Here is a 26,003-nt window from a genome sequence, read left to right as displayed (position 1 = left end):
AGTATAAATAACAACAAATAAAAATATACAACAAACATGTTAGTGTACAAAAAAACCCAACAACATTATGATTTGTTCATTTTCAGAATGTGCTTATTCTATTTTTAAACAAAGAAAACAATCTGAAGTTGTCTTTATTTTTAAGTTATCGTGCCGTGATTTTACCAGTCCGGCCCACTTGAGAGTAGATCTTTCTCCATGTGGCCCCCCATCTAAAATGAGTTTGACACCCCTAAACTAAACAGATAACAGAGCATATGACGCCAAAACGGCAATTGCAACATAAATACAATATTATCATATAAATTATTCAGAAAGTATAAATAAGGACAAAAAAAAGATAGCGTAGAATTAACCGCAACATGTAAGTGTAAATAACCCCGACAAAATTGTGATTTGTACATTTTCAGAATGTGTTTGTTTTATTTTCAAAAGAAGAAAACAATCTGAAGTTGTCTTTATTTTTACGTTATCGTGCCGTGATTTTACCAGTCCGGCCCACTTGGGAGTAGATTTTTCTCCATGTGGCCCCCCCTCTAAAATGAGTTTGACACCCCTGCTCTAAACACATACATTTGTCTAAATACGGCCTGAGACATGCATTATTGTGGGGTTCCTGCACGTCATCTTCATTTGTCTGCAAACAATACTTGATTATTAATGTTGGAAGCATATTTCTCCATTGGAGACATAATTTGAGGCTTGTTGGAAAGCTCGGTTGGCAGACATAAAGCTTGACGTCTCATCGCACGCCTATTGCCGGCTAAAATCCCATTACCTCTTCCCCGCGGCACGGATTGCCTAAAATTGGACACAGTGCACACTACCCTGTCCCAGAAGTGAAGCTCACCTATTGCAAAGGTAATTATCCTTCAGCAACTTGACTAAATAGAGGAAACTAAAGTCGCAACAACGTTTCATATCGGCTCAGCACTGCTCCAGTGCCAAGGACCTCACTAACTGTGGTGTAGTCTTTCGAGGTGGAAAAATATGCAATTTAGATCTTTGTTTTGCTTACTTCAGTGAAAGACTGCATTTCGTTCATAAGTACTTTTTATTAACTTTGGAATATTCATGTGATGAGAGTATGGGGTATCGGACTGTCTGATTGTGGCAGTTCGCTCCCTGTACGATCAGGGCCAGAGCTTGGTCCGCATTGCCGGCAGTAAGTAGGACACTTTTCCAATGAGGGCTGGACTCCGCCAAGACTGTCCTTTGTCACTGATTGTGTTCATAACCTTTTTGGACAGAATTTCTAGGCACAGTCAAGGCGTTAAGGGATTTCGGTTAGGTCTCTGCTTTTTGCAGATGATGTGGTCCTGATGGCTCCATCTGACCGGGATATTCAGCTATCACTGGATCGGTTCGCAGCCAAGTGTAAAGCGACCGGAATGAGAATCAGCACCTCCGAGCTCAGCTCACTCCAACCCACTTCTCTAAAGTGGGCTGGCTCAGGGTATAGGACAGAGTAAAACAACTTGCACTGAGCCTAGTCTATAAAATCCGCTACACCTCCCTGATGACCGCCATAACCACAACACCAGGGGGAGCTCCACAAACCACGTTAAACCCAGATTCCGATCTAACAAAGGTCTTAACTCATTCTCCTTCTATGCCACATCAATGTGGAATGCACTCCCAACAGGTGTAAAAGTAAGTGCATCTCTATATTCCTTCAAAACCGCTCTAAAACAACACCTCCAGGCAACTTCAAACCTGTACTAATACCCTCCTCCATTCACATCCCATCTCCCCGGATTATAAATAACCTAATGTAAATAATAAAATGTACTTCTGATGTGTTTACTTGCTCTTATGCTATCTGAACTCACTATGTTCTCTGCTCGCTGTACATCTCCTACTAAGTAAGAACTACACTGTTTCAATGTCCATTTCTCTGTTGATGCAATCGTTGATGACTGAAGTACTGATATCAACCAAAGGTCCTCATCCCACCCCCCGGATTGTAAATAATGTAAATAATTAAATGTATATACTATGATGATTAACCTGTGTGATGACAGTATTATGCTGATAGTACATATTTGTACCATAAATTGATTAACGTGGACCCCGACTTAAACAAGTTGAAAAACTTATTCGGGTGTTACCATTTAGTGGTCAATTGTACGGAATACGTCCTGAACTGTACAATCTACTAATAAAAGTATCAATCAATCAACCAATCAATGAAGCATTCCTATCTTGAATAAGCTTAACCATGTCTGAAACTGTTTGGTCAATATAGAAACATGTTAATTGAGAGCTACTCTGCTTTCTTTCCAGATTAGTCGCCGATAAACACAACCAATATAAACAGAATACGAGTTCAGAAACGCTCACAATAATTGAGGATCAGGGATACATATTGTCGGCAAACGACGCCTGCAGATGTTATTGGTTGATGTCGTCAGCTGATAGTAGAGCTAGCCAATCCGGTGCCTTCACACATTGGCATTATATTATATAAATGACCCTGGCGGCGCCAAAATCGGCGGAATTCCGCGGATCCGCGGCAAATTCCCATCCCTGGATATCTCAGATCTCAACCAAATTTACACTCCTGCGCGCGTTCTGAGGCCCGAGAGCCAGCTCCAGCTCGTGGTACCCAAGACCAGACTTAAAACCAAGGGAGACAGGGCCTTCTCTGCGGTCAGCCCTAAGCTCTGGAACCCTCTGGCCCTCCATGTTAGAACTGCTCTCACAGTGGAGTGTTTTAAGTCTTGTCTTAAGACCCACTTTTATTCTTCGGCTTTTAACACTATGTAAGTTGTGTGGTCCTCTGTGTTTTCATTTTTTTTTTTTTCTATTTATTCTTTTAATTAGTTTTACCCTTTAAAATAGTTTTTAATCATATTTATTTTTATATTGTTTTTATTTTTTATTCAGTCATTGGTGGAGCTAAGGATTTTTGGATATTGTTTTTAATATTGTTGTGCAGCACTTTGGAAACATTTATGTTGTTTAAATGTGCTACATATATAAAGTGGATTGGATTGGAATTGGATACTTTTCGTAAAGCTATCCATCCTATGAGGAAACCACGAAATGACACCAAATCCAAACTTACGTGCCAACTTCAGCTCTCTGAATACCCCACAGGTGCAAACTGTCCTCGGTCAGAGTGCCCGTCTAAAGTCAAAATGCACACAGTTGACAAGAAAAGGAATGTCATGAATGAATGTAGTGAGACGGAATATGCCCACCTTGTCAAAGCAGACCAGGTCCAGCAGACCAGAGATGTTAATTCTCTGTGGACTGATGCAAAAGATGCCAGTTTTCTTCATGCGCCGCTGAGCGTTCACGAGCCCAACGGTCAGAGTCACAGGTAACATTGGAGGAATGCAGAGTGCAACCACGTTCAAACAACCAGTGATGATGACCTCGATAGAAACCTAGATTGGATGGAGAAAAGACAAAGAAACCAGTGAAAAAAGTGTAATTTGAAAGTCACAGCAGCTAGGCTGATCTCAGACAGGAACAACAAGATATTATACACTATAACTATATTATACAGACCACAAGCAGCAACATCTGAATCGCTCCCACTTGCGCCCTCGCCTTTTTTTTTTTTTTTTTTTTCTAGGCCTTCACTCTAAATTTCCTCATCCACAAATCTTTCATCCTCGCTCAAATTAATGGAGAAATTGTCGCTTTCTCGGTCCGAATAGCTCTAGCTGCTGCTGGCTATGATTGTAAACAATGTGAGGATATAAGGAGCCCTACAACCCGTGACGTCACGCGCACATCGTCTGCTACTTCCGGTAAAGGCAAGGCTTTTTTATTAGCAACCAAAAGTTGCAAACATTATCGTCGATGTTCTCCACTAAATCCTTTCAGCAAAAATATGGCAATATCGCGAAATGATCAAGTATGACACATAGAATGGAACTGCTATCCCCGTTTAAATAACAAAATCTCACTTCAGTAGACCTTTAAAAAGTGAGGCTATTCAAGTTTGAAACATACTAGATAATTCCAAGAGTGTATGCCCATCTTTAGGAAAATACTACAAGGTGGCCCCAAAATAAAGAGAACCCAAAAATCTGCTGACTTAAATTGGCCTTCCTTTTTTCAGGGTACACATGTTAACGTTGCGCCTAAAATATTGGAACAACAGCCTTCCCTAACATGCCTTGGACAACCAAGACATGGAAACCTATATCTTCAACAAATCGTGGTCTGTATGGCAAACAAATGTTCACAGAAAGTTTTGGTGTCATCAGGCTCTAATAAATAGCACAGGTAGGTTCAGAAGTCAAGAGAGCTGTTCGTATTCTTTGTAATTGACACATTTTTGCGACGAATGCAAATCCTGTCCCCTGAGCAGAAAAACAGCCCCAAAGCATGATGTTTCCACCCCCATGTTTCACAGTAGGTATGGTGTTCTTGGGATGCAACTCAGTATTCTTCTTCCTCCAAACACGACGAGTTGCGTTTATACCAAAATTGATACACGGATGATACAGCAGATGGTTGTCATGTGGTCAGATGAAAACAAAATAGAACTTTTTGGTATAAACTCAACTCGTTGTGTTTGGAGGAAAAAGAATACTGAGTTGCATCCCAAGAACACCAGACCTACTGTGAAGCATGGGGGTGGAAACATCATGCTTTGGGGCTGTTTTTCTGCTAAGGGGACAGGACGATTGATCCGTGTTAAGGAAAGAATGAATGGGGCCATGTATCGTGAGATTTTGAGCCAAAACCTCCTTCCATCAGGGAGAGCTTTGAATGGTTGACTAAATACTTACTTTCCACCATAATTTACAAATAAATTCTTTAAAATTCCTGCAATATGAATTCCTGGATTTTTTTTCACATTCTGTCTCTCACAGTTGAAGTGTACCTATGATGAAAATTACAGACCTCTGTCACCATTTTAAGTGGGAGAACTTGCACAATCGGTGGCTGACTAAATACTTTTTTGCCCCACTGTATTTCAAGATAAGGTAAGATTTTGGTTTAGGGTAGGATTTAATAAAGATTGTATGATCTCTGTTTTTTTGAGGGGTCAACCTTTTATTAGAGAAACTCAAGCATACTGTACAAATATTAATTTTACAATTTACATGGTATTTTGTACCATAACATACCGTATTGAAGAGCTTGATGACCCACATATGTGTTTAAAGTGTGCCCCTTATGTAAAGTTTCCATTTCAAAATGTACTGAACATATGACAACTGTTACCTGGTTCATGACATCAATAGTGACGATGTAGATGAAGTCAATCACCGCCACCACCCCCATCACCATCATGAAATGCTTAGCGTCACGATGCAGTTTGAAGTCGGTGGGTTTAGGGTGGAGAATGCCACGCACAAGCTGGCCCTTTACGGTATTAAAACCTGTGGGATCATGGAAGGTTTGATAAAAAGCCTATTTCAAGGACATCACTTTAGTTGGTGCTAGATCTGTTTTTACACCACCTGTCAGTATCAAGCTCAATCCTCACCTGTTCTGACCACAACCGCCTTCACCTGTTTGTCAGCACGACTCTGGATAACATGTGAGCCACAGAAGAGGGTGTGTTGCTTGTGTTCCTCGGCATCATATATCGTTTTTAAACTTGGCACACTGGTCTTAGTCACTGGAACACTCTCCCCTGAAGATCCAAACACAGCAACAACGCGGGAGAACTGCAGTTAATAACAGTTAAAGTCACACATTCTAATTTTATGACGGTTGGTTTATTTGAAGAGCTGGGCTCGAAGGCAAAGCTCTCAATTTACCGGTCAATTCATGGTCATAAGCTTGGGTTACTACCGAAAGGACTAGATCATGGATAAATGCGGATATACAAACCCCGTTTCCATATGAGTTGCGAAATTGTGTTAGATTTAAATATATACGGGATACAATGATTTGCAAATTATTTTCAACCCATATTCAGTTGAGTATGCTACAAAGACAACATATTTGATGTTAAAATTTATAAACATTTTTTTTTTGCAAATAATCATTAACTTTAGAATTTGATCACAGCTACAAATGACAAAGAAGTTGGGAGAGGTGGCAATAAATACTGGTTAAGTTGAGGTATGCTCATCAAACACTTATATGGAACATCCCACAGGTGTGCAGGCTAATTGGGAACAGGTGGGTGCCATGATTGGGTAAAAAAGCAACTCCCATTAAATGCTAAGTAATTCACAAACAAGGATGGGGTGAAGGTCATCAATTTGTAAGCAAATTGTTGAACAGTTTTAGAATAACATTTCTCAACGAGCTATTGAAAGGAATTTAGGGATTTTACCATCTACGGTCCGTAAAACCATCAATATGTTCAGAGAATCTGGAGAAATCACTGCATGTAAGCGATGATATGACGGACCTTTAATCCCTCAGGCGGTACTGCATCAAAAACCGACATCAGTGTGTAAGGGATATCACCACATGGGCTCAGGAACACTTCATAAAACCACTGTAAGTAACTACAGTTGATCGCTACATCTGTAAGTGGAAGTTAAAACTGTACCATGCAAAGCAAAAGCCTTTTATCAACAACACCCAGGAACGCCGCCGGCTTCGCTGGGTCCGAGCTCATCTAAGATGGACTGATGCAAAGTGGAAAAGTGTTCTGTGGTCTGACGAGTCCACATTTCAAATTATATTTGGAAACTGGGGACGTGGTGTCCTCCAGAACAAAGAGAAAAATAACCATCTGGATTGTTATAAGCGCAAAGTTCAAAAGCCAGCATCTGTGACGCTATGGGGGTGTATTAGTGCCCAAGGCATGGGTAACTTACACATCTGTGAAGGCACCATTAATGCTGAAAGGTCCATACAGGTTTTGGAGCAACATATGTAGTCATCCAAGTAACGTTATCATGCTTATTTCAACAAAACAATGCCAAGTCACGTGATGAAACAGCGTGGCTTCGTAGTAAAAGAGTGTGGGTACTTTTCTGGCCCGCCTGCAGTTCAGACATGACTCCCATAGAAAATGTGTGGCGTATTATGAAGTGTAAAATACGACAACAAGACCCCAGACTGTTGAACAACTCAAGCTATACATCAAGCAAGAAGGGTAAAAAATTCCACTTTCAAAGCTTCAACAATTAGTTTCCTCAGTTCCCAAACGTTTATTGAGTGTTGTTAAAAGAAAAGGTGATGTAACACAGAGGTGAACATGCCCTTTCCCAACTACTTTGGCACGTGTTGCAGCTATGAAATTCTAAGTTAATCATTATTTGCAAAAAAAAAAAAAGTTTATGAGTTTGAACATCAAATATCTTGTCTTTGTAGTGCATTCTGTTGAATATGGGTTGAAAAGGATTTGCAAATCATTTTATTGCGTTTATATTTACATCCAACACAATTTCCCAACTCATATGGAAACGGGGTTTGTAATTAGTTTCTTCTCTTGGGTGATGGGTCTCCACCCTCGAGATAGGGAAAGAAGCTACATCATTCAGGAGGATCTCAAAGTAAAGCCGCTGCTCCTCGAAGTTCTTGTGCACAGAGAATTGGGGGTCCTAAGTGCAGGTTGGGATTACCGCCAGTCTGCCGACACTACATGTCCTTCCCAGTGCCTCAGCCTACCATCAAAAAATTTAGGAAAATTGAAGCATGTGGAAGGAAGTTTCGACTTATAATTTTCGACCACAAGGGTGGTGTCAAAGTCATTGTAATGATCAGTTTCTTACCTTGAAGCCTATTTTTGACCAAGCAAATTGGTTTAATTATTTGTTTCGTTAATGTTGGCCCCTCATTGGCAGGACACATTGTACAAAACCCAAAACCAGTGAAGTTGGCACCTTAAGTAAATGGTAAATAAAAACAGAATACAATGATTTGCAAATCTTTTTCAACCTATATTCAACTGCAAAGACAAGATACTTAACGTTCGAACTGGAAAACAGTTTTTTTTTTGCAAATATTAGCTCCTTTGGAATTTGATGCCTGCAACAAAAAAAACTGGCAAAAGTGGCAAAAAAGACTGATAACGTTGAGGAATGCTCATCAAACTCTTATTTGGAACATCCCACAGGTGAAGAGGCTAATTGGGAACAGGTGGGTGCCATGATTGGGTATAAAAGCAACTTACATGGAATGCTTGATCATTCACAAACAAGAATAGGGAAAGGGTCACCACTTTGTGAACAAATGCCTGAGCAAATTGTTTAAGGTCCGTAATATCATCAAAAAGGTTCAGAGAATCTGGAAAAATCCCTGCACGTAAGGCTGAAAACCAACATTGAATGCCCGTGACCTTTTGATCCCTCAAGGGGGACTGCATCAAAAACTGACATCAGTGTGTAAAGGATATCACCATATGGGCTCAGGAACGTTTCATAAAAATCACTGTCAGTAACCACAATTCGTCGCTACATCTGTAAATGCAAGGTAAAACTTTGCTATGCAAAGCGAAAGTTATTTATCAACAACACCCAGAAACGCCGCCGGTTTTGCTGGATCCGAGCTCATCTAATATGGACTGATGCAAAGTGTAAAAGTGTTCTGTTGTCTGACGAGTTTTAAATTGTTTTTGGAACCTGTGGACGTCGTGTCCTCCGGAACAAAGAGGAAAAGAACCATCTGGGAGAACTTTGAACATGTTACAAGGATATTGAGTCCGACTGGACCATGTTCCCTACCTCTATTGTTGAGGGGCCAATTGGAGCTGTGGTCGCAAGGTGGTAGGTGCCTGCCGTGGCGGTAATCCCAGAACCCACTGATGGACATCAACAGTGAGGGATTCCGTCAAGCTAAAGAAGGAGTCCTATCTGGTCCTCTTGGCTCATGGGACTCCAGAGGCAGCGGACAGGTACAGACAGGCCGAGTTGTGTACGGCTTTGGCGGTTGCAGAGGCAAAAACTAAGACATGGGAGGTGTTTAGCAATGCCATGGATAACGCCTTCTGGACAGCTTCGAAACGATTGTGGACCATCATACGCCGCCTCAGGACGAGGAAACAGCACACTGTCAACACCACGTATAGTGGGGACGGTGTGCAGCTGACCTCGACGGGGGAGGATGTGGATCGGTGGAAGCAATGCTTTGAAGACGTCCTCAATCGTCTTCCAAAGTGGAAGCAGTGCCTTGGAACTACGCGTTGGGCGCGTCTATTTCTGGGGCTGAGGTTACCAAGGTAGTTAAGAAGCTCCTCGGTGGCCGGCCCCGGGGGTGGATGAGATCCACCCAGATTTCATTAAGGCTATCAGGGGCTGTCATGGTTGACAAGACTCTGCAACATTGCGTGGACATCGGGGGCGGTGCCTATAGATTTGCAGATTGGAGTGGTGGTTCATCTTTTTAAAAAGGGTATCTGGAAAGTGTGTTCAAATAATTGTGGGTTTATACTCCCCAGCCTTCCCGGTGAGGTCTATTCAAGTGTACAGGAGAGGAAGCTACGTCGGATAGTCAAACTTAGGATTCAGGAGAAATAGCTCGGTCCGCATTGCCAGCAGTAAGTCGGACCAGTTTCCAGTGAGGGTTACACACCGCCCTTTGTCACCAATTCTGTTTACTACTTTTATGGACAGAATTTGTAGGCACAGTCAGGGCGTTAAGGAAATCCGGTTTGGTGGCTGCAGGATAACGTCTCTTCTTTATGAAGATGATGTGGTTCTGCTGGGTTCATCTGGCCAGGATCTTCAGCTCTCTTTGGATCAGTTCGCAGTTTAGTGTGAAGCGACTGGGATTAAATCAGCACTTCCAAGTCCGAGTCCATGGTTCTCGCCCGAAACGGGCAGGAAATCATACCCCAAGTGGAGGAGTTCAAGTACCTTGGGGTTTTGTTTACGAAAAAGAAAAAAAGAAATAGCCTGCATGTCTTCGAGCACATACGCTGCAATGGCTGTATTAATGTTGTCCTTGCTAGCAGTCCCTCCGTTAAAATCCTTAGGTGGTGTTGGAGGTGGAGGTGAAGTAGCATCGGAGTCTGTGTCTCTCTTTACTAGCTTTGTCGAAGCATGTTGCTTTTGTAGCTGTTTCAGCAGATTCGTTTGTTTTTTAGCAGTAGATAGGATCTTTGATCCAAGACACAATTTACATTTAAAGGCCAACTGACATGAGATTATCTTATTCAAACGGGGATAGCAGGTCCATTCTATGTGTCATACTTGATCATTTCGCGATATTGCCATATTTTTGCTGAAAGGATTTAGTAGAGAACATCGACGATAAAGTTCGCAACTTTTGGTCGCTAATAAAAAAGCCTTGCCTTTACCGGAAGTAGCAGACGATGTGCGCGTGACGTCACTGGTTGTAGGGCTCCTCACATTGTTTACAATCATGGCCAGCAGCAGCTAGAGCTATTCCAGGGTATCTGCAGGTTTCAGCAAGTCCAATTTAAGACTTTTTAAGACCTTTTTAATGCCACTTTGAATGAAATTTAAAACCGAAAAAAATAATAAAAAATCTATAAATATAAGCGATAGTTGGGGATCCGGCTTCACGGTGGCAGAGGGGTTAGTGCGTCTGCCTCACAATACGAAGTTCCTGCAGTCCTGGGTTCAAATCCAGGCTCGGGATCTTTCTGTGTGGAGTTTGCATGTTCTCCCCGTGAATGCGTGGGTTCCCTCCGGGTACTCCGGCTTCCTCCCACTTCCAAAAACATGCACCTGGGGATAGGTTGATTGGCAACACTAAATTGGCCCTAGTGTTTGAATGTGAGTGTGAAGGTTGTCTGTCTATCTGTGTTGGCCCTGCGATGAGGTGGCGACTTGTCCAGGGTGTACCCCGCCTTCCGCCCGATTGTAGCTGAGATAGGCGCCAGCGCCCCCCGCGACCCCAAAAGGGAATAAGCGGTAGAAAATGGATGGGTGGGTTGGGGATCCCATTGTACTAAGACCTCAATGACAATCAGTCAAGTTTACTTTTTGTATGTTTATTAATAAACAAACTTATAAGCACCACTCTGCCAAACAGCTTATCAAATATCTTGAGAGATCCAAAAACTTTGACATCCAAAACAAACAAACCAACACCAACGCCATTAGAAACCTAATAACCGAGGTGAGGGTAAAAATAAATTACATTTCATTAACACATACCGAGACCCGTTGACTTGGTCGCAGAGCAGATTTTGGATGTGAGGTGCTAATCCGTGTCTCGTAATATATGCTGTTTTATCCTTTCCGCAGGAAAATGTATTAGCAGCCCGAGAATCAGGAAACATCACACGAAAAAGATCGCCAGTCCCGTCATTTGAGGTGTAGGATTGATGTTTCACCACAGTGTGCAAGATCCATAACACCTCGGATTTTAATGTTGCTGTCCCGCCGAAGATTAGTGTCAGGTCAGTGCTGTTAGCGGCAGTTGTTGCTAGCTGGAGGGGCGTTGGCGCTGGACCCACGCAGAACTGAGACATGCCCGGTGTTTGTTTTTGGCTCTCTGCTGCGGTTTTATGCGTACCACACTGCATGTGCGATTCGACCGCTCTAATTCCCATGGTGCCAAGTTTGAAATCCCTCTTACAAAGTATGCACCTGGCAACAGGCTTAAGCCAGCTTTTAAACCGGCTGTCCTCCAGCCAACGCTCGCAAAACTTGCAGTTCCCCATGCTGACTGAAAGGCGGGAAGCGAGGAAGTAAGGAAGGAGTCTGCGCACGACTGACACTGAAATCACTCACTTTTACTCAAAGACGTGCCGTAACTTTTACTCAGACGTGCCCCGGAAAAAAAAAAAACTGGCCCGACAATTTAAGACCATTGAGTACTGAATTAAAGACCATTTTAAGAATTTCTAATAAATGTAATACTTTTTAAGGCCTTAATTTTAGATACATGAATTTGAGACTTTTTAAGGATCCGCGGATACCCTGTATTCGGACCGAGAAAGCGACAATTTCCCCATTAATTTGAGCGAGGATGAACGATTCGTGGATGAGGAAATTTCGAGTGAAGGCCGAGGAAAAAAAATAAATAAAAAAAAGTTTTAAAAAAAAAAGACAAAATAAAAGGCGAGGGCAGTGAGAGCGATTCAGATGTTTTTAGACACATTTAGTAGGCTAATTCTGGGAAATCCCTTATCTGCCTAATGTGTTGCTAGTGTTTTAGTGAGTTAAAGAGTACCTTAAAGTCGGAGGGGTGTGGCCACGGGTGTGTTGACGCCAGAGTCCCTGAGAGAAGTCACGCCAGCTGCAGGAGGACGCTGGCTCCGCTGATCTCCGGTAAGAGGCGACATATTTCCACAATTTTCTCACGAAAAACTGCCGGTTGACAAGTGGTCGGGATCCATGTTCGCTTGACCGCTCTGATCCATAGTAAAGCTTCACCTCCGGGAATTTTAAACAAGGAAACAATGTGTGTTTGTGTGGCTAAAGGCTAACAGCTTCTCACCTCCATCTTTCTACTTTGACTTCTCCATTAATAACTGAACAAATTGCAAAAGATTCAGCAACACAGATGTCCAGAATACTGTGTAATTGCGCGATGAAAAGAGACGACTTTTTGGGCTAATACGTCCCCTCCATCCAATAACGTCACAAACACGCGTCATCATTCCGCGACGTTTTCAACAGGAAACTGCACGGGATATTTAAAATTGTAATTTAGCAAACTAAACCGGCCGTATTGGCATGTGTTGCAATGTTAATATTTCATCATTGATATATAAGCTATCAGACTGCATGGTCAGTAGTAGTGGGTTTCAGTAGGCCTTTAACTAAAATGTTCTTTATTTGTGCTCGACAAAAGAAAAGTAGTGAGAATATCTCAATCTTAAGAGACTCTGCTTCGGCTACGCAATGATGTCTTGTTAGTAAACACAGACACACCCCCACCCCACCTCAACTCCCACACACAAACACAGCACGCCTCTTCTCTTCCTTGTGAAACAGGAAGAATCAGAAGGACGACACCGCAGTTCTCCAATAAAACACACTTAGATCTTCTCAGTTCCTAGCCGATACTATTTAAAAATAACGTAAAATGACGCAGTAACGCATCATGTAGTAACGGTAACTGATTTATTGAATATAAAAAAATAAAGCATTAGACTGCTAGTTACCGCCAAAAATAACGGCGTTACAGTAACGCATTATGTTAGTCCCAACACTGGTGATATTTGATTAGTTGTTAGTTGGTCATGCCCATAGTGTGTATGTTTTGCATGTACTAATGTATACACACAGCATACCTGTCAACATGCCTTCAGAAACAGTGCAGGTGCCACAGATAATCGCTGCGTCACAGGCCATGATCATCCCGTTTGCTGGAATAGTGATGACGTCACCTGGCACCAGCTCTGTCGACATGATCTGTTCAACGTCTACGATCAAGTTCAAGAAAAGAGGACAGGATAATTTTTCACAAGTAAATATTGCATGGATGCAAAGCCAGCCCTGGGCAAATACAGTCTTGGTAAATTCTCCAGTACGCTGTGGTTCATGGAGGGCAAAACAAACAACATTTTTATTTCAAACTATCACATAAGCCCACAAAATAAATGCCTCCATTCCGTTTGGCAACACTCGGGAAACGATGTAAGACATTCAGTAGCCCATAATTCAAGGCCTTCAAATTAAAATCATGCCAGTAAAACAAGATAAATTGTTGAGACTTAATCTCAATGGCTCTGTTTATTGCTATTCTGAATGTTGCTGGGTCGGGTTTGGTTTTGGAATTGGATTGCATTATATATATATATATATATATATATATATATATACATATATATATATATATATACACACATATATATATATACAGTATATACACATATATATATACACACATATACATATACACATATATATACACATATATACACATGTATATGTATATGTATATATATACATATATACATGTATATATACATGTATATACATATATATAAATACATACATATATATATATACATATATACACATGTATATATATATTTATATATATATAAATGTATATATACATATATATATATATATATATATATACATACATATACATATATATGTGTATATATACATATATATGTATATATGTATATATATATATACATACATATACACATATATATGTATATATATATGTATGTATATATATATATATATATATATATATATATATATATATATATATATATATATATATATATATATATATATATATATATATATATATATATACACACACACACCGTATTTTTCGGACTATAAGTCGCAGTTTTTTTTCATAGTTTGGCCGGGGGTGCGATTTATACTCAGGAGCGACTTATGTGTGAAATTATTAACACATTACTGTAAAATATCAAATAATATTATTTAGCTCATTCACATAAGAGACTAGACGTATAAGATTTCATTGGATTTATCGATTAGGAGTGACAGATTGTTTGGTAAACGTATAGCATGTTCTATATGTTATAGTTTTTTGAATGACTCTTACCATAATATGTTAGGTTAACATACCAGGCACCTTCTCAGTTGGTTATTTATGCGTCATGTAACGTACACTTATTCAGCCTGTTGTTCACTATTCTTTATTAAATTTAAATTGTCGTTCAAATGTCTATTCTTGGTCTTGGGTTTTATCAAATAAATTTCCCCAAAAAAATGCGACTTATACTCCAGTGCGACTTATTTGTTTTTTTCCTTCTTTATTATGCATATATATACAGTATATATTATTTTGTTGTTAAATGACTGCATAAAAACTTGCCTGTATTTCCTCGCCACACTGAAACCTGTACCATAGAGTGCGAAATTACCATGTCACGTAGTCTCACATAATTCTGGAAGGTGGCAGAAAAAGAACAAAAGAATGTAATGGAATCATAACAGGAATTAAAATGCCATGCAAACATGGAATATCTGGCAAAGAACAGCTTTTTTGCCAAATGTATTTTTTCAATGTTTTAATGTTCATAATACTTGGAATTTGAACAGTTGCATGGAATTGACTTATATCCATCAAATAAAGTATATTTCAAGTAAACCATAAGAGGTAGACTGTCAGGTTTAGTTTGTGACGAACACCAGAAACTGGGAGGACAAACTGGAAACAGGGAACAGGGATCCATCAAACAGGAACTAGTAACAAACAAACTGGAAGCAGGGAACAAAAAGACAGTAAATCACAAACAGTTACCGAATATAGCTTACTGCTACCGCTACACTCCGAATGACGAGTAGAAATGACATTGACACGAAACGACAATAATCCAGCACAGACTGGATGGGAAGGCAGGTTCAAATAGCAGCCGGCTGATTGACACCAGGTGTGGCCCAGTGCCAATCAGCCACAGCTGAGGGGAAAAAGCAGTCAGGGATAACAGCAGGAAATAGACAAAATAAGAGCGCTTACAGGAAATAACACAAACAGAGGAAAAACTAAAACAAACTGTTAGGGACAAGCCTGACATAGACAAGACTTTACAATGAAATAAGACACTGTAAAGCCTCAGTACACTGATAACATTATGAGCTGTAACCACTGTGCCAAGTTTGATAGAACCGTAACTGTTTGTAAGTTCAACAGGTGCAACATGACTCACCTTTCTAATGGTGTACAGAGAGGTGGCTATTAACACAATAGCCATAGTAAGAGTTAGAAAGGCATAATCGTAGAAGCCTTGATAGGTCCACAGAATAAAACTGCCCATCTGGATGACGTAAAACGGATTCATGACCTTCAGAGAAGAAACAAAGTCAAATAAAATAAATTCAAAAAAATAATACATAAAGACAGAATAAACAACTACACTGATTTAGGATTGCTGTTTTTACCTCTTTAATAAAGATCTTGAATAAAGGCGGCACTTTTACGTCAATCTCATTCTTGCCAAAAAACAAAGCTCTGTTGATAACAAGCATGATTCCCAATAAATTCTGTGTGTGTGTGATACCTGTGATCTGTTACATTTCAGTTAATTTAATTTAAATGGAGACCGATCTAGAAACATTGTAAAGTACCTGTAATCCTGCAGGGTTTTAGTGAGTCCTGAGCTATGGTTGTTGTGAATGTCTGCACAGCTCGCGTTTGTATCCTCCAAGCCCCTTACACAAATGGTACACCTTATTTAATAAAAACAAGACCAGGCAGACCACTGTGTTTTAATGGAGACATACTTGTATGTTTCAAAGTTCTGTGTCCCTTCATTCCAGAAGTAGTTGATGCTGTGGTGGTTGAAGTACTGCACCTGTGAAGGACAGACAGAAGAAACATGTCCATAATTTGCTTCAGGTTTTTTATAAGTGACCATCGAATGAAACTAGAGCAACAACTTCTTATTGGAAATAATACTAATAACGGAAAAGTACCTTAAAAGATGTTCTTTGAGTGCATTTCCCGTAATTCTCTTTGAGGCTGGGGTGTTCATCTCCATCACGTAACTGAGCTGTGGACAGTGGACCCAGACTATCAAAGGGCGTCTTCCCTGAAGCCCAAACCACATGTACTTTGGCATGAAACCACTGCTTGAAGTCATCCTGTGGCAACAGTATTTTTTATTGAAATGTGTTTTATTCTACAGCTATCATCAAACATGTATTGTAGTTTGTAGTGTTAACACATCCTGAGTTAGTTGGTTCAACACAAAGTCCTTCATTCTACCTAGGGATTTTTACCAAGGACCCATATTTGTTTTGTACAGGTTCCTAATTGGACGGCTGTTCAGATTCTGGACAAATGATACGCCTATCGGTATTTTTTTACTCAGCCTACCATGGTAGTTAGGGAAACTCAGCCTGCTTGGCTCTGGTTGTGTACTAAATCTTTAAAGCTGAACTGACAAAAAATACTGTCAACTTGACTCAATGCAATATTTGTCTCAAAGTAGTTGCAACCATCTGGGGAAACAAAATCAACTGAATGAAACACTTATTAGGATTATGATACAGCATACTTGCCAACCTTGAGACCTCCGATTTCGGGAGGTGGGGTGTGGGGGTTGGGGGGGCGTGGTCGGGGGTGGGGCGGAGGCGTGGTTAAGAGGGGTGGAGTATAATTCACCAACTCGAGTATTTCATGTATGTATGAAATACTTGAATTTCAGTGAATTCTAGCTATATATATTTATTTTATTATATATATAAATAAAATAAATAGTTTAATTTACACCGGCACCTACGAAATACACAGTAATAATAACACAGTTCTACTAACTGTACTGTGCTTGCTGGTTACTTAAAAAAAAAAAAAACACTTACCTTTCACTATTTGAGTAACCTTTGTTCTGCCATTTGCGTATTGGCAAGCTATCTCCGAATCCGGGAACATACAGTATATCACGGATTTATTGTAGACATCCGCAAATGAGAACGGGATGTTGCTTCCAGCTATCAGCATAGCCATCTTTGTCTCAGCATAAGTTACACCATTGGGTCTCCATTTTGCGAGGAGGCCCATAATATTGGGTTGTAAACGATGCTGCGCTGTGGACGCTTTGTGCTTCGCTGACCGTTCATGGCTGAGTATATCCGTTTGGCCGCCGTGTTCAGTGGAGCAGTCTGTTCTACAAAATTTAGAGGCAACATACCGCTTCCCCTTTGAAGTCTCCTGGATAAACTGAAATTCTTGTTTCCAATCGTTCTGGAACTTGCAAGCGTATTTCTTCATTTTGCTTGTCGACGGTGTAATATATTGGGTTGGAGTCAATAACCAGGTGACGTGATGAAGTTACGCCTCTTTACTGTGGGCTTCAGAACAGACTCCCTAATGCATGTTCCTTGACTGCACTTAAATGTAGAATATATTTACATTCCATTCTATTCTATGTACAGTAGATGGCAGTATTGTCCTGTTTGCTGAGTCAGGTTCTCATGGAGCTGGAGGGGGCGTGGCCTCCAGCTCCGCCTGAATTTCGGGAGATTTTCGGGAGAAAATTTGTCACTCTCCCGGAAAATCCGGGAGGGTTGGCAAGTATGTGATACGGATATGGTTATTATATTAATATATGGTTTCATGTGACGATGTTTAAAATAACATTTAACATCACTTCTTGTTGGCTTAGCAGACAGATAAATTGCCAATAAAAACTCATATTTAGGTACTACTTGAGAGTTTTTACTTTAAGTATTTTAAAACTGGACATATATAAAGTATGTCAGAATAACTTACCATTGCAGGGCCAACACAGACAGACAGCATTCACACTCATATTAAACTCCAAGAAAACCGTGTAGATGACCGTGGACTTCAGAAAAACCACAGCCCCTCCCTTAAAAGACTTCTCCATCTACATCGTGGACTCCTTCCGCTTTCTGGGTTTCACTATCACCCTGGACCCGAAGTGGGAGCTAAACCATTTGCTTGCTCATCAAAAAAGCCCAACAGAGGATGTTATTTCCTGCGACAGCTGAGGAAACTCAAGCTGCCAACAAAAATATTGGTGCAGATCGACAATCCATCATTGAGTCCGTCCTCACCACCTGCATCACAGTGTGGTATCCTGGGGCCACAGCCAGGGGCACACACAGATTGTAGCAAATCAAACGCTTAGTTGAGAAGGCTGCAACCTCCTATTTCTCCAATACCTGTATGCCTCCAAGACCGGAGGTCATGCAGCTTATTCAACTCGCTACGCTAAGTTCCATTCGGAAAAAAAACTTCCGCCACAAGAACATTTTTTTTCCCCTCTGCCACCAGGCTCAGAAAGACAAACTGATCGATCACTTGCACTTCCACCAACTTCTCATTGTCCACTTCACTTATATAAATCTGCAGACATCAGATTTACAAACCCCGTTTCCATATGAGTTGGGAAATTGTGTTAGATGTAAATATAAACGGAATACAATGATTTGCAAATCATTTTCAACCCATATTCAGTTGAATATGCTACAAAGACCACATATCTGATGTTCAAACTGATAAACACTTTTTTTTTTTTTTTTGCAAATAATCATTAACTTTAGAATTTGATGCCAGCAACACCTGACAAAGAAGTTGAGAAACGTGGCATTAAATACTGATAAAGTTGAGGAATGCTCATCAAACACTTATTTGGAACATCCCACAGGTGTGTAGGCTAATTGGGAACAGGTGGGTGCCATGATTGGGTATAAAAACAGCTTCCCCAAAAATGCTCAGTCTTTCACAAGAAAGGATGGGGCGAGGTACACCCCTTTGTCCACAACTGCGTGAGCAAATAGTCAAACAATTTAAGAACAACGTTTCTCAAAGTGCAATTGCAAGAAATTCAGGGATTTCAACATCTACGGTCCCTAATATCATCAAAATGTTCAGAGAATCTGGAGAAATCACTCCACCTTAAGCGGCATGGCCGGAAACCAACATTGAATGACCGTGACCTTCAATCCGTCAGAAGGCACTGTATTAAAAACAGACATCAATTTCTAAAGGATATCACCACATGGGCTCAGGAACACTTCAGAAAACCACTGTCACTAAATACAGTTCGTCGCTACATCTGTAAGTGCAAGTTAAAGCTCTACTATGCAAAGCAAAAGCCATTTATCAACAACATCCAGAAATGCCGCTGGCTTCTCTGGGCCCAAGATCATCTAAGATGGACTGATGCAAAGTGGAAAAGTGTTCTGTGGTTTGACGAGTCCACATTTCAAATTGTTTTTGGAAATATTCGACATCGTGTCATCAGGAACAAAGGGGAAGCTAACCATCCAGACTGTTATCCACGCAAAGTTCAAAAGCCAGCATCTGTGATGGTATGGGGGTGCATTAGTGCCCAAGGAATGGGTAACTTACACATCTGCGAAGGCACCATTAATGCTGAAAGGTACGTACAGGTTTTGGAACAACATATGCTGCTTATTTCAGCGAGACAATGCCAAGCCACATTCAGCTTGTGTTACAACAGCATGGCTTCGTAAAAAGAGTGCAGACTTTCCTGGCCCGCCTGCAGTCCAGACCTGTCTCCCATCGAAAATGTGTGGCGCATTGTGAAACGTAAAATACGACAGCGGAGACCCCGGACTGTTGAACGACTGAAGCTCTATATAAAACAAGAATGGGAAAGAATTCCCCTTTCAAAGTTTCAACAATTAGTTTCCTCAGTTCCCAAACGTTTATTGAGTGTTGTTAAAAGAAAAGGTGATGTAACACAGTGGTGAACATGCTCTTTCCCAACTACTTTGGCACGTGTTGCAGCCATGAAATTCTAAGTTAATTATTATTTGCAAAAAAAAAAAAAGTTTATGAGTTTGAACATCAAATATCTTGTCTTTGTAGTGCATTCAATTGAAAATGGGTTGAAAAGGATTTGCAAATCATTGTATTCCGTTTATATTTACTTCTAACACAATTTCCCAACTCATATGGAAACGGGGTTTGTATCTTACTGTATTCAGATTCTAATTTTATTCATCTTTTTGTATATTTCATTCCATGTTTAGCTTGGCTATCTTAGTTTTGCTGATTAATGTTTCATTAAGCACCATTACCCTGGGAAAAAAAATCCTAATTTGTGAACGCTGATTGACAATAGCAATAAAATGATTGCGATTTCCACACTGAACTGCAGCTTCCCAATGCTTGTGTTCTGGCAAGATGTGCTTTCCATAGGAATTCATTCACACCCTGCATCTGAGCATGCGTTCGAATCCAATGAATTTGGAATGAATGAATCAATACAATATGTTTTATTTAGTCATTTAATAAACATGTTTCACATTACAAACTATTAAACAAATGCACAATTTGTTAAGTTACGGTTTCTTGTAAAGATCAAGTGTCACAAGGCATGCTGGGAACACTTTCGATTTTTCAGAAAAAAAACCCCATAACCTAATCAATCATTAATTTGATTGTTTGTGGTGTATAATGTGTTTATTTAGGGAGCCATAGGTAAAGATCTGGCCAGTAATGGTACTGCAATCAAAATGATGTAGTCACCTTCCCCTTTCCCTCACTGAGGTTGCCAGATACGCAGCCGAATCCATTTTGATCGACTGGGCTATTCCAAGGAACTTCAAACTTCCACTTGCTTTTACTAGGCAAGGAAAAACTATTGACCCAGTGGGACGTCAAAGTGGATGACTATGAGTAACCTTGGAGAGGACCGCATTGGGGAGAAACCTTGGAGAGGACCGCATTGGGGAGACCGGATGCAATGGACGTCGAGTAGGTCTAACATAATATTATGAAAGTCCAGTCCATAGTGGATCTAACCAATGTATGTTTGCAACAATGGCTGTTTGCCACGATGGCTGTTTGCCACAATGCCTTTGCCAGGATGGCTGTTTGCTACAATGACTGTTTGCCACAATGTTTGTTTGCCACAATATCTGTTTTCCACAATGCCCGTTTGCCACAATGCATGTTTGATACAATTTCTGTTTGCCACAATGTCTGTTTGCCACAATGCCTGTTTGATACAATTTCTGTTTGCCACAATGCCTGTTTGATACAATTTCTGTTTGCCACAATGTCTGTTTTTCACAATGTCTGTTTGCCACAATGTCTTTGCCAGAATGGCTGTTTGCTATAATGTCTTTTTGCCATTATGTCTGTTTGCCACAAAGCCTGTTTGCCACAATGGCTGTTTGCCACAATGTCTGTTTGTCACAATGCCTGTTTGATACAATTTCTGTTTTCCACAATGCCCGTTTGCCACAATGCCTGTTTGATACAATTTCTGTTTGCCACAATGTCTGTTTTACACAATGTCTGTTTGCCACAATGTCTTTGCCAGAATGGCTGTTTGCTATAATGTCTTTTTGCCATTATGTCTGTTTGCTACAATGACTGTTTGCCACAATATTTGTTTGCCACAATGGCCGTTTGATACAATTTCTGTTTGCCACAATGGCTGTTTGCCACAATGTCTGTTTGTCACAATGCCTGTTTGATACAATTTCTGTTTGTAACAATGGCTGTTTGCCACAATGGCTGTTTGCTACAATTACTGTTTGCCACAATGTTTCTTTGCCACAATGCCCATTTGCTACAATGGCCGTTTGCCACAATGGCTGTTTGATACAATTTCTGTTTGCCACAATGTCTGTTTGCTACGATGTCTGTTTGCCACTGTCTTTTTTCCACAATGTCTATTTGCTACAATGTCTGTTTTCCACAATATCTGTTTGCTACAATGGCTGTTTGCCACGATGTCTCTTTGCTCCAATGACTGTTTGCAACAATGTCTGTTTGCCACAATGTCTGTTTGCCACAATGTATGTTTGCCACAATGTATGTTTGCCACAACGGCTGTTTGCCACAATTTATGTTTGCCACAATGTCTCTTTGCTCCAATGACTGTTTGCCACAATGTCTGTCACAATGTCTGTTTGCCACAATGTGTGTTTGCCACAATTTATGTTTGCTACAATGTCTGCGCTCATGCAGCTGGGACCATGCCACTAACATCAAAATCACCGTGATTGACTGTAAGCAAACATTTTGGCACTCACTTGTGTTGGCGAACATTTAAACTTTGAGTCATTTTCTACTATACAAGCTGTACACGGACTACTCTAAAGTACAGCCCATTGAGATAATGAAATAATAAAAAAAGATTATGTAATAACATGGTTTCTATGCACTAATAAGCAACTGTTTGAGTTTGCCATTTTTGATAAGATTGTCTTGCAGTGTATTGATTTTTGGATTGTCTGATCGTACCGTGGTCCTAAGAAGCAGTCTGCTTGCCTCCTTCACTGAGGTGGGTGTGCAGGTGGCTTTGACCCCCCACTCAGGCACCCAGTACAGCAACAGCAGCAGGAGACCACCAGAGCAAACGGCACCAACACCCACCAGGATGACTTTCCACAAACAGGGTCGGTACCCCCACACCTCCTGCATGGACCAAATATTACAAATCCTGAAAAAAAAGATAGTTTTACCCAAGAAGGTAAAAAGCTGTTTGGGGTTCCCCGAGTGTCATTTATAGGCCCACTTCTTTTTGTATCTTGCTCAGTGCCAAAGACACTCACAATAAACCCAAACCAATGCTTGTCCTATACTGGAGAAATAGAAAGTGATAATTACCATCTCATCCTGCTGCCCCTGATTCATGATCGTTCCTTCTCGGATCTTCATGCTGCCAAAAGATGGACCTGTGACCAGGAAAACACTAGAAGGGAACAGATATCAAATAATCTTCAAGACTGTATATGGTAAATAGAAAGTCCATCAAAGACAAACATGATACACACTTTAACAGCTGATAACAGAGGATGAAACAAAGGTGTATTTCCGGATGATTGATTATTGATCTCTAATTAAAATCTACAGAGACTGCTGCCAGAATGACTGAGACTTCTCTTTAGACCAAGGAAATATTTATCAATGCATCATCTACATCAGTGGTTGTCAACCTTTTTTCAGTGACGTACCCCCTGTGAACATTGTTTTAATTCAAGTACCCCCTAATCAGAGCAAAGCATTTTTGGTTGAAAAAAAGAGATAAAGAAGTAAAATACAGCACTATGTCATCAGTTTTGGATTTATGAAATTGTATAACAAAATAGCAAAATATTGTTCATTTGTAGTGGTCTTTCTTGAACTATTTGGAAAAAAAAGACATAAAAATAACAAAAAAATTGTTGAAAAATAAACAAGTGATTCATTTATAAATAAAGATTCCTACACAGAAGTAATCATCAACTTAAAGTGCCCTCTTTGGAGATTGTAATAGAGATCCATCTGGATTCATGAACTTCATTCTAAACATTTCTTCACAAAAAAATAAATCTTTAACATCAATATTTATGGAACATGTCCACAAAAAACCTCCCACGTGCAGACGCCTGTTTTACCTCATCAGCCTTGTTATGTGGTTTTTCCTTATTCCTACAATTCCTCACCTCAGTGTTTACTTCCTAGCCTCTTTAAGGTTCAGATGATTTTTGTGTTGGACCTTTTGTACTCCAGTGCTGCCAGGCCAATTCCCCTGCCAACCACTGAGTGACTTGTTAGAGTTGTTTATTCATGGTGTGCACTTCTGCCCCATCGCCTTTTGTTGAACTTTGGGACTCATTAAATTATTATTTTGTTATAATTCTACCTGGCCTCCCGTCTCTGCATCCTGGGGTCAATTCCTTGATCAGAACCTAACAGATCGAACCTGGGACCCTTAAGTTGCTGGCACGGCCGCTCTACCAACCGAGCTATACCGCCCCAAAAGGCAAATAATTTAAAAGAGGCCAGATTAAAGAACACATGCCACACAGTAAACAGTTTAGAAGAGTAGAATATAAAATGGTATGGATAAAAAATAATGTGGTGTTAAAATAGCTCCACATAGCAGTGTCGTAACATCTCTGATTTGATGGCGCACGACAGTCTATCAGTAGTCCTTCTAGGATTGTTTTTGTAACAACAATGTCACTGTGGCCTTTATCCACATACCACAACCACTCTGCTGACCTCCAACTGCCTTTCTTAGAACAGAAAGTCTTCTTCTGTGGTCACAAGGCGGCAACTACCATCGCATCTGTCAAAAGTCATAATTCAATGACTCAGTGATTAATAATCCATTCATCCATTTTCTACCGCTTGTTCCTTTCGGGTTCGCGATGGGGGGCACTGGTGCCTATCTTAGCTAAATTCAGGCGGAAGGAGGGGTACACCCTGAACAAGTGACCACCTCATGGCAGGGCCAACACAGATAGACAGACAACATTCACACTCACAGTCACACACAAGGGCCCATTTAGTGTTGCCAATCAACCTATCCCAAGGTGCATGTCTTCGGAGTAGGGATGTCCCGATCCAGGTTTTTGCACTTCCGATCCCATACCGATATTGTTTTTGCATTTCCGATCCGATACAGATACTGGCCTATCCGAGCATGTATTAAAGTTCAAAGTTGTTTAGCCTACTTAGTTGTCAGATTCATGTTGAAAAGGGTTTTAGTACTCTTGATAACAACTAGCCAGCTGAATTAGGTGAGTTTGAATAATACACAATGGTTGGTATTCAAGGATAAAAACAAATTAAAAAAGCAAAACACACAAAGAACCTAAGTGAGTTAAAATGTTTATAACTCAGCATCAATACTTGCTCTTGAAGTGTAAACTTAAAATATATATATATATATCTACACACTCCCTTCAATTGTTTGTCCCCCCTGACTGAAAGGGGAGATTCTTCCTAACAAAGACGAGCACTTCAAGATGCTCAGGTGTCAGCCAGCTCCTGTGTTCATCAATGAGTGCTAAAAAGCCTCTCACTCTCAAGAGTCATTAAAATGTCTTACAACTTTACCACCACGCTTGACTTTATTGTGGCATGTTTTGCACTCCACCTCTTCATCTTTTTCGTTTTGTAGGGTAAAATAATCCCACACAGCTGACATTTTTACCGTACCTTTTAATTCACACGGCCGTTTTAACGGTTAGAACACAGACATGTGGATGTGTTGAAGGTGTGCTGGAAAATGCGGAACGGAGCGTAGGGAGCAGCAGAAGAGTGGAATGTATTATTTAAATTGTTGCGTTGGAAAGTACGGACCGGATTTATTCTAAAAAATGGATCTCGATCGGCATTTTCCCATGCCTTGCCGATACGCATTTTTTGGCAAATGTCGGCGGCCGATCCGATCCAAATATCGGATAGGGACAACCCTACTTCGGAGGTGGGAGGAAGCCGGAGTACCCGGAGGGAATTCGCGCAGTCACGGGGGAGAACATGCAAACTCCACACAAATCGAATTTAGGCCCATTGCATTGTGAGGCAGATGCACAAACCCTTGCTACACCGTGTCGCCTGTGATTGTTAATAATAATGTTTACTAATTACTTGGTACTTATTGATTACAGAGTAGAACTTGAACGTGTCATAAAACAATAAAAATTCAGATATTGGAGCACTGTGATAGCGATATGTGCACACTGTTGCTCTACCATAAAGTGTGGGTGCACAGGCTTTGTTCATTTTGCCAAAGTAAGAGTTAGCAGGGTGTTGACAGACTGTTTTTGTGGCCTTGAACGCATCACTGGCTGAGACAAATGTGTGCAACTTTTGGCACAAATGAGAAAGAGTGAGTGGTTGCTGTCAAAATGGTATAAAGTGGGGCAAAAAAGTATTTAGTCAGCCACCGATTGTGCAAGTTCTCCCACTTAAAATGATGACAGAGGTCCGTAATTTTCATCATAGGTACACTTCAACTGTGAGAGACAGAATGTGAAAAA

At 40.5% G+C, this 26,003-nt stretch overlaps 1 protein-coding gene across 6 annotated transcripts in view; it reads right to left on the bottom strand.

Moving 5' to 3' along the window:
* LOC133568155 (polyamine-transporting ATPase 13A3-like) overlaps positions 1 to 26,003 on the bottom strand; it is a 69,129-nt gene that overhangs the window by 37,915 nt on the left and 5,211 nt on the right. For all 6 annotated transcript variants that reach the window (XR_009809539.1, XR_009809540.1, XR_009809541.1 and 3 more), the window contains exons 2-14: positions 22,858 to 22,942; positions 22,492 to 22,665; positions 16,212 to 16,379; positions 16,020 to 16,090; positions 15,864 to 15,947; positions 15,678 to 15,747; positions 15,446 to 15,580; positions 14,611 to 14,683; positions 13,091 to 13,222; positions 5,459 to 5,608; positions 5,194 to 5,351; positions 3,207 to 3,395; positions 3,071 to 3,132 (exon numbers count right to left, since the gene is read on the bottom strand). Coding sequence is in view for 3 of the 6 variants with exons in the window: in XM_061919896.1 (XP_061775880.1) it covers positions 3,071 to 3,132; positions 3,207 to 3,395; positions 5,194 to 5,351; positions 5,459 to 5,608; positions 13,091 to 13,222; positions 14,611 to 14,683; positions 15,446 to 15,580; positions 15,678 to 15,747; positions 15,864 to 15,947; positions 16,020 to 16,090; positions 16,212 to 16,379; positions 22,492 to 22,665; positions 22,858 to 22,908 (1,517 nt within the window). In the remaining 3 variants the exon portion in view is untranslated. The remainder of the gene's footprint in view (positions 1 to 3,070; positions 3,133 to 3,206; positions 3,396 to 5,193; positions 5,352 to 5,458; positions 5,609 to 13,090; positions 13,223 to 14,610; positions 14,684 to 15,445; positions 15,581 to 15,677; positions 15,748 to 15,863; positions 15,948 to 16,019; positions 16,091 to 16,211; positions 16,380 to 22,491; positions 22,666 to 22,857; positions 22,943 to 26,003) is intronic.

This window comes from Nerophis ophidion, linkage group LG14 (genome assembly GCF_033978795.1).
Source record: "Nerophis ophidion isolate RoL-2023_Sa linkage group LG14, RoL_Noph_v1.0, whole genome shotgun sequence".
Classification (NCBI taxonomy): domain Eukaryota; kingdom Metazoa; phylum Chordata; class Actinopteri; order Syngnathiformes; family Syngnathidae; genus Nerophis; species Nerophis ophidion.
Note: the sequence above shows the minus strand (reverse complement) of the source record. Positions and strands in the feature narration are given on the sequence as shown.